This window comes from Scyliorhinus canicula, chromosome 3 (assembly GCF_902713615.1).
Source record: "Scyliorhinus canicula chromosome 3, sScyCan1.1, whole genome shotgun sequence".
In the NCBI taxonomy this organism is placed as follows: domain Eukaryota; kingdom Metazoa; phylum Chordata; class Chondrichthyes; order Carcharhiniformes; family Scyliorhinidae; genus Scyliorhinus; species Scyliorhinus canicula.
In genome coordinates, this window is record NC_052148.1 from 271,875,352 (window position 1) to 271,888,541 (window position 13,190).

The following is a 13,190-nucleotide window of genomic DNA, read 5'->3' on the forward strand; positions in this document are numbered from 1 at the left end:
GGATATGTATTGGGGATATGTATTGGGGATATGTATTAGGGATATGTATTGGGGATATGTATTGGGGATATGTGTGGGATATGTATTGGGGATATGTATTGGGGATATGTATTGGGGATATGTATTGGGGATATGTATTGGGGATATGTATTGGGGATATGTATTGGGGATATGTATTGGGGATATGTATTGGGATATGTATTGGGGATATGTATTGGGGATATGTATTAGGGATATGTATTGGGGATATGTATTGGGGATATGTATTGGGGATATGTATTGGGGATATGTATTAGGGATATGTATTGGGATATGTATTAGGGATATGTATTGGGGATATGTATTGGGGATATGTATTGGGGATATGTATTGGGGATATGTATTGGGGATATGTATTGGGGATATGTATTGGGGATATGTATCGGGGATATGTATTGGGGATATGTATTGGGGATATGTATTGGGGATATGTGTGGGATATGTATCGGGGATATGTATCGGGGATATGTATTGGGGATATGTATTGGGGATATGTATTGGGGATATGTATCGGGGATATGTATCGGGGATATGTATCGGGGATATGAATTGGGGATATGTATCGGGGATATGTATTGGGGATATGTATCGGGGATATGTATTGGGATATGTATTGGGGATATGTGTGGGATATGTATCGGGGATATGTATCGGGGATATGTATCGGGGATATGTATTGGGGATATGTGTGGGATATGTATCGGGGATATGTATCGGGGATATGTATCGGGGATATGTATTGGGGATATGTATTGGGGATATGTATTGTGGATATGTATCGGGGATATGTATCGGGGATATGTATTGGGGATATGTGTGGGATATGTATCGGGGATATGTATCGGGGATATGTATCGGGGATATGTATTGTGGATATGTATCGGGGATATGTATTGGGGATCTGTATTGGGGATATGTATTGGGGATATGTATTGGGGATATGTATTGGGGATATGTATTAGGGATATGTATTGGGGATATGTATTGGGGATATGTATTGGAGATATGTATTGGGGATATGTATTGGGATATGTATTAGGGATATGTATTGGGGATATGTATTAGGGATATGTATTGGGGATATGTATTGGGGATATGTATTGGGGATATGTATTGGGGATATGTATTGGGGATATGTATTGGGGATATGTATTGGGGATATGTATTAGGGATATGTATTGGGGATATGTATTAGGGATATGTATTGGGGATATGTATTGGGGATATGTATTGGGGATATGTATTGGGGATATGTATTAGGGATATGTATTGGGGATATGTATTAGGGATATGTATTGGGGATATGTATTAGGGATATGTATTGCGGATATATGTGGGATATGTATTGGGGATATGTATTGGGGATATGTATTAGGGATATGTATTGGGGATATGTATTGGGGATATGTATTGGGGATATGTATTGGGGATATGTATTGGGGATATGTATTGGGGATATGTATTGGGGATATGTATCGGGGATATGTATTGGGGATATGTATTGGGGATATGTATTGGGGATATATATTGGGGATATGTATTGGGGATATGTATTGGGGATATGTATTGGGAATATGTATTGGGGATATGTAAGAACAAATGAGGAGGATATGGGGAGGGGGTATAGGCTGGGGACTGCGGTGTGAGGCGATGCGTAGTGTGAACTCAACCTCCTCCTGTGCGAGGATGAGCTTGATCCAGTTTAAGGTGGTGTACAGGGTACATATGGCCCGGGTGAAGATGAATGGGTTCTTCCACGAGGTGGCTGATGGGTGTGAGAAGTGTGGGCGAGGGCTGGCGAATCATGTTCGTGTGTTCTGGGGTTATGAGAAGCTGGAGAGTTACTGGGACGCGGTGTTTGAGACGTTATCTCAGATTGTGGGTGTGGAGGTCAGGCCGGACCCAATAGTGGCGATCTTTGGGGTATTGGAATGTCTGAAGTTGCTGGAGGGGAAGGGGGCCGATGTGGCCTTCGCCTCTCTGATTGCCCGAAGGATCTTGCTAAATTGGAGGTCGGATACACCACCGGGAGTGGCGGCCTGGGACCTGTACGATTTTCCCTGGTTGGAAAAGATTAAATAGGAGTTGAGGGGGTCAGCAGAGGGCTTTGAGACATGGTGGGAGTAGTTTACCTCGATGTTTGAGGAACTGTTCGTCATGTTGGGGGGGGGGGGGGGTAAAAAGGGGGGAAACTGTACAAACTGTGGGCTGTGGGTTTGTGAAGTGTGTTTTTGGTGAATGTTGCTGTTTGTTTTACATCTGTTTGGAATAAAATACATTTAAGAAAATAAAACACAGGTCAGGCTCCAGTTTGAGAGCTGTGTCCAGTTCTGGACTCCCTCCACACTCTCGGAAGGATGGCAAGTCCTTGGAGAGGATGTGGAAGAGATTTACCAAAATGGGATTGTTCTCCTGGAACCAGGGGCAGTTAAGCAGAGATTTAATGGGAAGTTCAAAATCATAAAGCGCGATAATTGATTGAGCAACTACTTCCAATGGCAGGAGGCGCAGTGACCAGAGCACACAGAACTTGTTGAAGTGGCAAAAGGATCAGATGCAGAGGTAGGAGAATGTTTTATCGCAGTGAATCTGGAAGGTGATCAAACAGTAACTTTCAAAAAGGAATTGGATCAAATCTGGGGAGTGGGAAAAGAGAGCGGAGGGTGTGGGGAAAGGGCAGGGGGGGTGGGGAAAGGAGAGGGGGAGTGGGGAAAGGAGAGGGGGTGGGGAAAGGGCAGGGGGGGTGGGGAAAGGGCAGGGGGCGGGGAAAGGAGGGGGGTTGGGGAAAGGAGAGGGGGTGGGGAAAGGAGAGGGGGTGGGGAAAGGAGAGGGGGTGGGGAAAGGGCAGGGGGGTGGGGAAAGGGCGGGGGGTGGGGAAAGGGCAGGGGGGTAGGGAAAGGACAGGGAGGTGGGGAAAGGAGAGGGGGGTGGGGAAAGGAGAGGGGGGTGGGGAAAGGAGAGGGGGGTGAGGAAAGGACGGGGGGGGTGGGGAAAGGACGGGGGGTGGGGAAAGGGTGGAGGGTGGGGAAAGGGCAGGGGGGTGGGGAAAGGAGAGGGGGTGGGGAAAGGGCAGGGGGGTGGGCAAAGGAGAGGGGGTGTGTGGGGAAAGGACGGGGGGTGGGGAAAGGAGAGGGGGTGTGTGGGGAAAGGACAGGGGGGTGGGGAAAGGAGAGGGGGTGTGTGGGGAAAGGAGAGGGGTGGTGGGTGGGGAATGAGCAGGGTTGGGGGGAGGGGAGAATAGGGTTAATCAGATTCTTTCAGCGAGACACAGCACGTGTACAATGTGGTCTCTGTGGTGTTTGATATCCAAAACAATGTTTATGGTGTGCAACTGAACCGAATTCCCAGAAAATCTCTTTGTTATGGTCAGAAATGAAGTAGACGATGATGTTTTGGCCCATGTTATAATTGCTGCCAAATCTATGGAACAGAAATGCTCCTGATGACCCACTGCTACAATCCTGGGCAGAGGCAAGTTCAAACCACAGCTGGGTGGCCAGCTTGCCAGATGGCCTGTCCCAGAGCCTCCAGCAATGAAAAACTCATCACCTGATCAGCACGCTGATATTTTTCCTGGGTGGTTTGTTCAAAGGGGCAGGAACATCAATTTTTTAGGTGAATGTTTTTGCTGATCAGTTTTTCAAGATATTGCACATGCAGTGGGAGCAGGTTCTTCGACCAAGTAGAGCTGGTAGACACGTACAAACCCCAGCCAAACTGGGAGTCTGTGCTGATGTTGCTGCAAGAGGCATTAGCCTCGATATTAGGGGCTGGTTTAGCTCACCAGGCTAAATCGCTGGCTTTTAAAGCAGACCAAGCAGGCCAGCAGCACGGTTCGATTCCCGTACCAGCCTCCACGGACAGGCGCCGGAATGTGGCGACTAGGGGCTTTTCACAGTAACTTCATTGAAGCCTACTCGTGACAATAAGCAATTTTCATTTTCATTTCATATTAAGGAGCACTGCCCCCTTCGATATTATTCGGCATGGTACCACAGAAGAAGCATTCATAAATATGAGAGAATCACGAACAGGCCCAATGGGGAATTCAGGGGTAACTCTTTACCCAGAGAGTGGAGAGAATGTGGACCTCGCTCCTACGAGGAGTGGCCGAGGTGAATAGGATCAATGAAGTTAAGGTGAGGCTGGGTAAACACATGAGGGAAAAGAGGAATCGAAGGATACGGTGACAGGGTAAGATGAAGCTGGGTGAGAGGAGACTCGTGTGGAGCATAAACACCAGCAGGGACCAGTTGGGCCGAATGGCCTTGTTTCTGGGTTGTGCTTTCCCTGCAATAAGCTGGTCTCCGTTTATTATTCTGCTGCTGATCACGGATGGATGCCCTAGACTTATAAACACACCTCCACATGTCGTTTACGTCATGCTGTGCAGAGTGTGAGAGGATTAATGTGTACTAACCCAAAACATTTCTAATCACTGTTCAAGCAGCCAAATGTGCAGTATAATATCTGCGTGGGTGGGGACAGTGTGTGCCTGATATTAGAATAAGGAAAGTGTGAATGAGGATTAGAGAAATGAAAATCCCTGGAATGGTTAATGAAGCCAGGTTTCATACGGTGCCTCCTGACCTACTCTGGGAATACCTTAAATTTAAAAACCTTACGTTCAAACCTCTCTGTGGTTTTACACCTTCCTGACCTCTGTACCTTCCCCCAGCGCTACAACCCTTCCACGGTAGCACAGTGGTCAGCACTGTTGCTTCACAGCTCCAGGGTCCCGGGTTCGATTCCCGGCTTGGGTCACTGTCTGTGCGGAGTCTGCACGTTCTCCCCGTGTCTGCGCGGGTTTCCTCCGGGTGCCCCAGTTTCCTCCCACAAGTCCCGAAAGACGTGATGTTGGGTGAATTGGACATTCTCCCTCAGTGTACCCAAACAGGTGCCGGAATGTGGCGACTAGGGGATTTTCCCAGTAACTTCATTGCAGTGTTAATGTAAGCCTACTTGTGACAATAAAGATTATTTAAAAAATAAAACCCGGTGCCCTGTGCTTTCGCAGTTTTTTGTAAACTCGAGAATTCCCTCCCTAAATCTCTCCGCCTCGCTCCCCTCCTTTTCGATTCTCCTTAAAGCCTCCTCCCTTGACCAACCTTTTGCCTCTTTTAAGTAGCACAATGTCAAATTTTGTTTGATAACCGCTCCTGTGATGCTCCCAGGGAAATTCACAGCTCCGAATAGGTGCAAATCACTGCGGAATATGACTGAAATGTCGCAAAGTGGTTTATCAACTGAAAGAAATGGGTTTGTATGCACAGCCCTGCCCTCATTGGTCACTTTATTGGCACCTTGTTATCCTCCGGGTACAAAGAGAGAAGGGACTGGAATTTCTATCACAGCTTTCACCATCTCAGAACATCTCTTGAATACTGGTGAAGCATAGGTGCTGTTGTAACATTAAAACCCACTGCTGTCTGCCTACTGCAAGTCAACTAACAGAATGGAACTTTTATTTACATACCTTCTACTTCCTCGTCATCACAGACATGCTTCACGAAGGAAGCTCCTCTGTCCAACACAGCCTCATCTTCCATTCTGTAGTAATAGAAGAGGAAAAAAGATTGGTCGCATTTTTCCTTAGGTGTGCAGTTTGCACTCAATGCTGCCTCGCAGTCTGACAGTGTGTAAACCCACATTCATTATTTCCTCTGGACGGTAAAACGTTATTGGTCAATATCACGACTGTAACCTCCGCATCGTCGAAAACTTGTGTCCTTGAGAGGACTGCAGCCTTGCCTTATATAAGCAAGTTAATCCAAACAGGCTCATTTAAGGCAGATTGAGTTTGACGTGTTGGGATGTGGGGCAGACGCAGTTGTAGCCACAGAGAGCCGAGGCAAGTGTTGGAAAAAGGGCCTCCATTGGCCAGGATGGGACTTAAATGGCCAGGGGACACAGCCTCTTCCGCTCCTCAAGGAACAAACTGAATAACTCATGTGCTCACACAGGCACAAGTTACCACCACCAGTTTAAGATTGTCCCTAAACATCAGTGAGTAAGCAGTTCTGGGGTGGATTTCTGTTCAGAAAAATGACAAAAGACTTTATGCAGCATTATTCGTAACCACCAGACATGTCAAAACACTTTACAGCCAATTAAATACTTTTTGAATTTCAGCCGCAGTTGCAATGTAGGAAACACTGAAGCCAATATGTGCTCAGCAAGCCACCAAAGGCAGCAACATGATAATGATCGCATAATCTGGTTTTAATGATGTTGATTGAGGGATAAAGAATGTCCAGTACACTAGTGCAGAAATCCCCTGTTCTTTTTCAAAATAGTGCCACCAGACCCACCAGACAGTGGGCAGCACGGTAGCATGGTGGTTAGCACTGTTGCTTCACAGCTCCAGGGTCCCAGGTGCGATTCCCCACTGGGTCACTGTCTGTGCGGAGTCTGCACGTTCTCCCCGTGTCTGCGTGGGATTCCTCCGGGTGCTCTGGTTTCCTCCCACAGTCCAAAGACGTGCAGGTTAGGTGGATTGGCCATGATAAATTGCCCTTGGGCAAAAAGGTTAGGTGGGGTTCCGGGGATAAAGAGGGGAGGCAGGGAGCTTAAGTAGGGTGCTCTTTACAAGGGCTGTACAGACTCGATGGGCTGAATGTCCTCCTTCTGCACCCCAAATATGGGGCAGGATTCTCCGACCCCCCGCCGGGTCGGAGAATCGCCAGGGGGCAGCGTGAATCCCGCCCCGACATCGGCTGGCAAGTTCTCCGGCGCCGTTTTTTTTGGCAGGGGCGGGAATCGCCCCGCGCCGGTCGGGGGCCGTTGGCAATGCCCCCCCCTCCCCCTCCCCCCCCCATCGGCGATTCTCCGCTCCGCGATGGGCCAAGCGGTCGCCCGTTTTCAGCCAGTCCCGTCGGCGTAGATTACACCAGGTCCATACCGGCGGGAACTGGCTCTGAGGGTGGCCTGCGGAGTCCTGGGGGGGGGGGGGGGAATCCGGCCCCAGGGGGGGCCCCATGGTGGCCTGGCCCGCGATCAGGGCCCACCGATCTGCGGGTGAGCCTGTGCCGTGGGGGCATTCTTTCCCTCCACGCCGGCCTGGGTAAAGCTCCGTCATGGCTGGCGTGGAGAAGAAACCCCCTGCGCATACGCAGGAAATACGCCAGCGGTTCTGCGCATGCACGGACGTGCGCCAGCCGACAGAGGCCCTTCAGCATGATTGTCGTGGCGCCAACCCCTCCAGCGCCAGCCTAGCCCCCGAAGGTGCATGGACACCTTCCGGGCAGCCCGACACCGGAGTGGTTCACGCCATTCCTTGGTGCTGGTACGGCCCACCCCACCGGATAGCGGAGAATCCCGGCAATGATCTATAATCTAGATCGCTTACATCCACCCAATCAGGACAATAGGAGCTCGGTTTGACCACCTCACCAGGAAGTCAGCTCCTCTGGCAGTGCAGTGCTCCCTCAGTCCCGCACTGGAATGTCAGCCCTGGAAATGCATCGCACACACTTTAGAACGGAGAAGTGGCATTTCACCGGAATTTTGCCGGATGTTCCACAGCACTCGGCGGCCAATGAAATCCGTTCTTGAACTGCAGTCACTGTTTTTAACGTAGGGGTACACGGCAGCCAAATTTGCGCACAGCAAGCTCCCACAAGCAGCGCTGGAATGATAAATCAGACAATCAGCTCGTGCTTTCCTGATGTTGGGTCGGGGGGTGAATACTGGTGAAGTGTGGGGGTGGAGGGGGGAGTCTGTCTCATCAGTAATGCAACATTGATGGCCATTATTTTGAGCCTTTCCAGTAACTCCTTAAAGAGCAGGTGGTTTGGTCACTGGGTCAGGGAAAACAAGGGAAGTAAGACAAGAATTTGGATATAAAATCAGAAGCTCGGAAGGAGGCCATTCAGCCCACCATGCCTGTGCTAGCTTGTTGCAAGAGCTACCATTTCGTTCCACCCTCCTTGCTCTTTCCCCTGAGCCCTGCCACGCTTTCTCCTTTAACTACTTAATCAATTCCCTTTCCAAAGTAACGATGGAGTAAAATTCCAACACGCTTTCACTCCCGCGTTCCCAATCATAACATTCAACTGCATAAAAAGTGTATTTAAATCTCCCCGCTGGTTCTTTTGTCAATTTTCTTCAATCATTCCCCTCTCAACCCTGCTACCGGTGAAAACATTTGCTCCTTATTAACTCCAACAAAATCCCTCCTAATTTTGAATGTCTCTGTGAAAACCTCCCCCCCCCCCCCCCCCCCAATCTGCTCTGCTCTGAGGAGAACAATCCGACCTTCTGCAGTCCCTCCGCATGACACATCCCGGCCAGAGAGGTTAATGTTACTGGCTGGGGAATGTAGATCACAGACACAAAGCCTCAGTGTAAGGGGTGGGATTCTCCGAGCCCCCGCCAGGCTGGAGAATCGCCGTGGGGGGGGGGGGGGGGGGGGGGGAGCGGCGTGAATCCCAACCCGACTCCGGCTGCCGAATTCTCCAGCACCGGGGTTTTGGCGGGGGCGGGAATTGTGCCGGGCCAGTCGGCGGCCGCTGACAGCGCCCCACCCCCCCCAGCGATTCTTCGCCCCGCGATGGGCCGAAAGCGGCCGCCCATTTTCGGCGGGTCCCGCCGGCGTTAATCAAACCAGGTCCGTACCGGCGGGACCTGGTTCTGCGGGCGGCCTGCGGAGTCCTCGGGGGGGGGGGGGCTGCGGGGGGATCTGGCCCCGGTGAGGGGTGCCCCCACGATGGCCTGGCCTGCGATCGGGGCCCACCGATTAGTGGGCGAGCCTGTGCCATGGGGGCACTCTTTCCCCTATAGGGGCTGATTTAGCTCACTGGGCTAAATCGTTGGCTTTGAAAGCAGACCAAGGCAGGCCAGCAGCACGGTTCGATTCCCGTATCAGCCTCCCCGAACAGGCGCCGGAATGTGGCGACTAGGGGCTTTTCACAGTAACTTCATTGAAGCCTACTCGTGACAATAAGCGATTTTTTTTTTTTTTTTTTTTCTCTCCGAGCTGGCCGCTGTAACGGTCCGCCATGGCCGACGCGGAGACGGAACCTCCTGCGCATGTGCTGGGATAACGCCAGCACACGCTGGCGCTCCCGTGCATACACTAACTTGCGCCAGCCGGCAGAGACCCTTCCACGGCGGCCGGCGGGGTGTCAATCACTCCGGCGCCAGCCTAGCCCCTGAAGGTGCGGAGGATTCCGCAGCTTTGGGGCGGTCAGACACCGGAGTGGTTCACGCCGCTCCTCAGCGCCGGTGCGGCCGCCCCGTCGGTTAGGGGAGAATCCCGCCCATGGTGTCACTCTTCAGGAGTGAGATTTTTTAAAAATTTATTTCCGGGATGTGGGCGTCGCTGGTTAGGCCAGCATTTATTGCCCATCCCTAGTTTCCCTTCAGAGGGTGGTGGTGAATTGCCTTCTTGAACTGCTGCAGTCCTTGAGGAGTGCTGTTAGGGAGGGGGTTCCAGGGTTTTCCCCCAGTGACAGTGAAGGAACGGCCAATATATTTCCAAGTCAGGGTGGTCAGTGGCTTGGAGGGGAACCTCCAGCTGGTGGGGTTCCCAGGTATCTGCTGCTCTTCTGCTCTTGTCCTAGATAGTAGTGGTCATTGGTTTGGAAAGTGCTGTCTAAGGAACCTTGGTTAGTTACTGCAGTGCATCTTGTAGATGATACACACAGCTGCTACTGTGCGTCGGTGGTGGAGGGTTTGAAAGTTTGTGGAAGGGTGCCAAACAAGCGGGGCTGCTTAGTCCTGGATGGTGTTGAGATTCTTGAGCGTTGTTGGAGCTGCACTCACCCAGGCAAGTGGAGAGTATTCCATCACACTCCTGATGGTGGACAGGGTTTGGGGGGGGGGGGGTCAGGAGGTGAGTTACTCTCCGCAGGATTCTTAGCCTTTGACCTGCCCTGGTAGCCACAGTATTAATGTGGCTGGGTGCAGTTCAGTTTCTGATCAATGGTAACCCCCAGGATGTTGATTGTGGGGGATTCAGCGATGGTAATGCCATTGAATGTCAAGGGACGATGGTTAGATCCTCGCTTGTCGGAGATGATCATTGCCTGGCTCTTGTGTGGCCCGAATGTAACTTGCCACTTGTCAGCCCCAAGCCTGGATATTGTCCAGGTCTTGCTGCATTTGGACATGGACATGGATGAGGGGAAATGTCTTTATCCAGAGGGTTGTGGAGTGCTCCATTGTTGAGGAAATGGTAACCTTTGGTTGTATTGACTGTCAAAGCAGTGTGAGGGGCACATGGACTGGTACTACTCTTACACAAACTGAAGAACAAAAGAAATAGGAGCAGGATTAGACCATTCAGCCCCTCAAACACCTGCTGCACTTGAAGATTACTATTTTGTCTGATAACTCCCTATCGAAGATAGCATAAATGCCATTAAGGGAATCTAGATCTGTACGTAAGGGGGAATGGGTATGTTGATGAGGTGAGGTGTAGGAAGGTGGGAAGAAGCTGGTGTGGCACATGAGCCCAACACAGACCTGTTCTGAATGACCTGTCTATGAGCTGTAATGTCTATGTAATGCTATAGGAGATTCTAGGAGATTCTATGCACTTCGGAGTAGGATACACGATCTCTATGCACCTGTCGCCAAGATTAAAATATATTAGCAACCTCTAACTTTTCATAATGGATCACTTGTGCCACAGTGTGATTCGAAGAATGTTCTTTATTTGGTAATGAACTATCTCAAGGCAAGTTCTTTGAGCAGATTAAAACTTTTTTTTAAAAGGAATAAAAAGTATGGGGTTTACCAAACTAATACCAGGAATGGGCAGGTTGTCTTATGAGGAAAGGTTGGACAAGTTAGGTTTATATCCACTGGAATTTAGAAGCGTAAGAGGCGACTTGATTGAAACATGTAAGATCCTGAGGGATATTGACAGGATGGATGTTTCCACTTGTCAGATAATCTAGAACTAGGGTTCACTGTCTAAAAATAAGGGGTGGCCCATTTAAAACAGTGAGAAGTCTTACAACACCAGGTTAAAGTCCAGCAGGTTTGTTTCAAACACTAACTTTCGGAGCGCAGCTCTTTCATCAGGTGACTGGAGAGGTATGATCCAGAAACATTTATATAGACAAAGTCAGCGATGCCGGACAATGTTTGGAATGCGAGAATTTGCAGGTAATAAAATCATTACAGATCCAGGGAGAGGGATAATCACAGGTTAAAGAGGTGTAAATTGTCTCAAGCCCGAACAGTTGGTGGAATTTTGCAAGTCCAGGCCAGATGGTGGGGGGGTGAATGTAATGCAACATGGATCCCAGGTCCCCGTTGAGGCCGCACTCATGCGTGCGGAACTTAGCTATAAGTTTTTGCTCGGCAATTCTGCGTTGTCGCGTGTCCTGAAGGCTGCCTTGGAGAACGCTTACCCGGAGATCAGAGGCTGATTGCCCTTGACTGCTGAAGTGTTCCCCGACTGGAAGGGAACATTCCTGCCTGGTGATTGTCGCACGATGCCCGTTCATTCGTTGTCGCAGTGTCTGCATGGTCTCGCCAATGTACCACGCTTCGGGACATCCTTTCCTGCAGCGTATGAGGTAGACGATGTTGGCCGAGTCGCACGAGTATGTGCCGCGTACCTGGTGGGTGGTGTTACCACGTGTAATGGTGCTATCCATGTCAATGATCTGGCATGTCTTGCAGAGATTGCCATGGCAGGGTTGTGTGGTGTCGTGGTCGCTGTTCTGAAGGCTGGGTAATTTGCTGCAAACAATGGTTTGTTTGAGGTTCTGCGGTTGTTTGAAGGCAAGTAGTGGGGGTGTGGGAATGACCTTGGCAAGATGTTCATCTTCATTGATGATGTGTTGAAGGCTGCGAAGAAGATGTCGTAGTTTCTCCGCTCCGGGAAAGTACTGGACGACGAAGGGTGCTCTGTCAGTGGTGTCCTGTGTTTGTCTTCTGAGAAGGTCGGTGCGGTTTTTTGCTGTGGCGCGTTGGAACTGTCGATCGATGAGTCGAGCGCCATATCCCGTTCGTACGAGGGCATCTTTCAGCGTCTGTAGATGTCTGTTACGCTCCTCCTCGTCTGAGCAGATCCTGTGTATACGGAGGGCTTGTCCATAGGGGATGGCTTCTTTAATGTGTTTCGGGTGAAAGCTGGAGAAGTGGAGCATCTTGAGGTTGTCTGTGGGCTTGCGGTAAAGCGAAGTGGCATTTAAAACAGAGATGAGGTGATTTATTTTTCTGTCAGAGGTTCGTGAATCTTGGAGCTCTTCCCCAAAAGACAGTGGAAGCAGGACCTTTAAATGTTTTTAAGGCAGGGCTGGATAGAATCTTAATAAGCAAGGGGGTGAGAGGTAATCGGGGGTAGGTGGGATCAGTACTGAGTATATTGAATGGCGGCGTGAGCTTGAGTGACTCCTGCCCTAATATGTTCCTTTGTATCTATGAATAAGTCTCGTAGACCAACCTGGATCTGCTTCAAATAATTAAATATAGAATAATAGACACCTGGGAGTGTGTTCAATGTTGTAATTTAATTGGAGTGTGTAAATTATGTCAGAACTTTATTGCAACCAATTCCCGGCAGTATATACCTGACACCTGAAATTCAACAACTGTGTCTGAAAGTCCACCCAGGTTTTTTTTTCGTAGAATTTACAGTGCAGAAGGAGGCCATTCAGCCCATCGAGTCTGCACCGGCTCTTGGAAAGAGCACCCTACCCAAGGTCAACACCTCCACCCTATCCCCATAACCCAGTAACCCCACCCAACACTAAGGGCAATTTTGGATACCGAGGGCAATTTAGCATGGCCAATCCACCTAACCTGCACATCTTTGGACTGTGGGAGGAAACTGGAGCACCCGGAGGAAACCCACGCACAAACGGGGAGGATGTGCAGACTCCACACAGACAGTGACCCAGCCGGGAATCGAACCTGGGACCCTGGAGCTGTGAAGCGATTGTGCTATCCACAATGCTACCGTGCTGCCCTTATCTCTTGCTTTCCTAATAACTTTTTATCTCCACTGCCTTTGGCGATTGGTTAATTTCCCTGCCAATCACATGTGGAGACTGCGCTGCCGTATGTGACTATGATTGATTTTACACATATAATGGACTCTGTAAATTGTTTGCTGTTCAAATAGACTCTGTAGACTGTTTGCCGTTGAAATCGACAGTTGAATAAATACTTTATTTACTGTAAATAGACAG

General features: G+C 49.9%; 1 protein-coding gene across 13 annotated transcripts in view; it reads right to left on the bottom strand.

The window, feature by feature from the left end:
- Nucleotides 1-13,190, bottom strand: part of LOC119963540 (electrogenic sodium bicarbonate cotransporter 1-like) — a 296,890-nt gene that overhangs the window by 251,325 nt on the left and 32,375 nt on the right. For 12 of the 13 annotated variants that reach the window (XR_005460119.1, XR_005460120.1, XM_038792824.1 and 9 more), the window contains exon 2: nt 5,516-5,589. Coding sequence is in view for 11 of the 13 variants with exons in the window: in XM_038792824.1 (XP_038648752.1) it covers nt 5,516-5,588 (73 nt within the window). In the remaining 2 variants the exon portion in view is untranslated. Of the gene's footprint in view, nt 1-5,515; nt 5,590-5,688; nt 5,795-13,190 lie in introns of those variants that run through there. The other variant, XM_038792817.1, reaches the window with a different exon arrangement.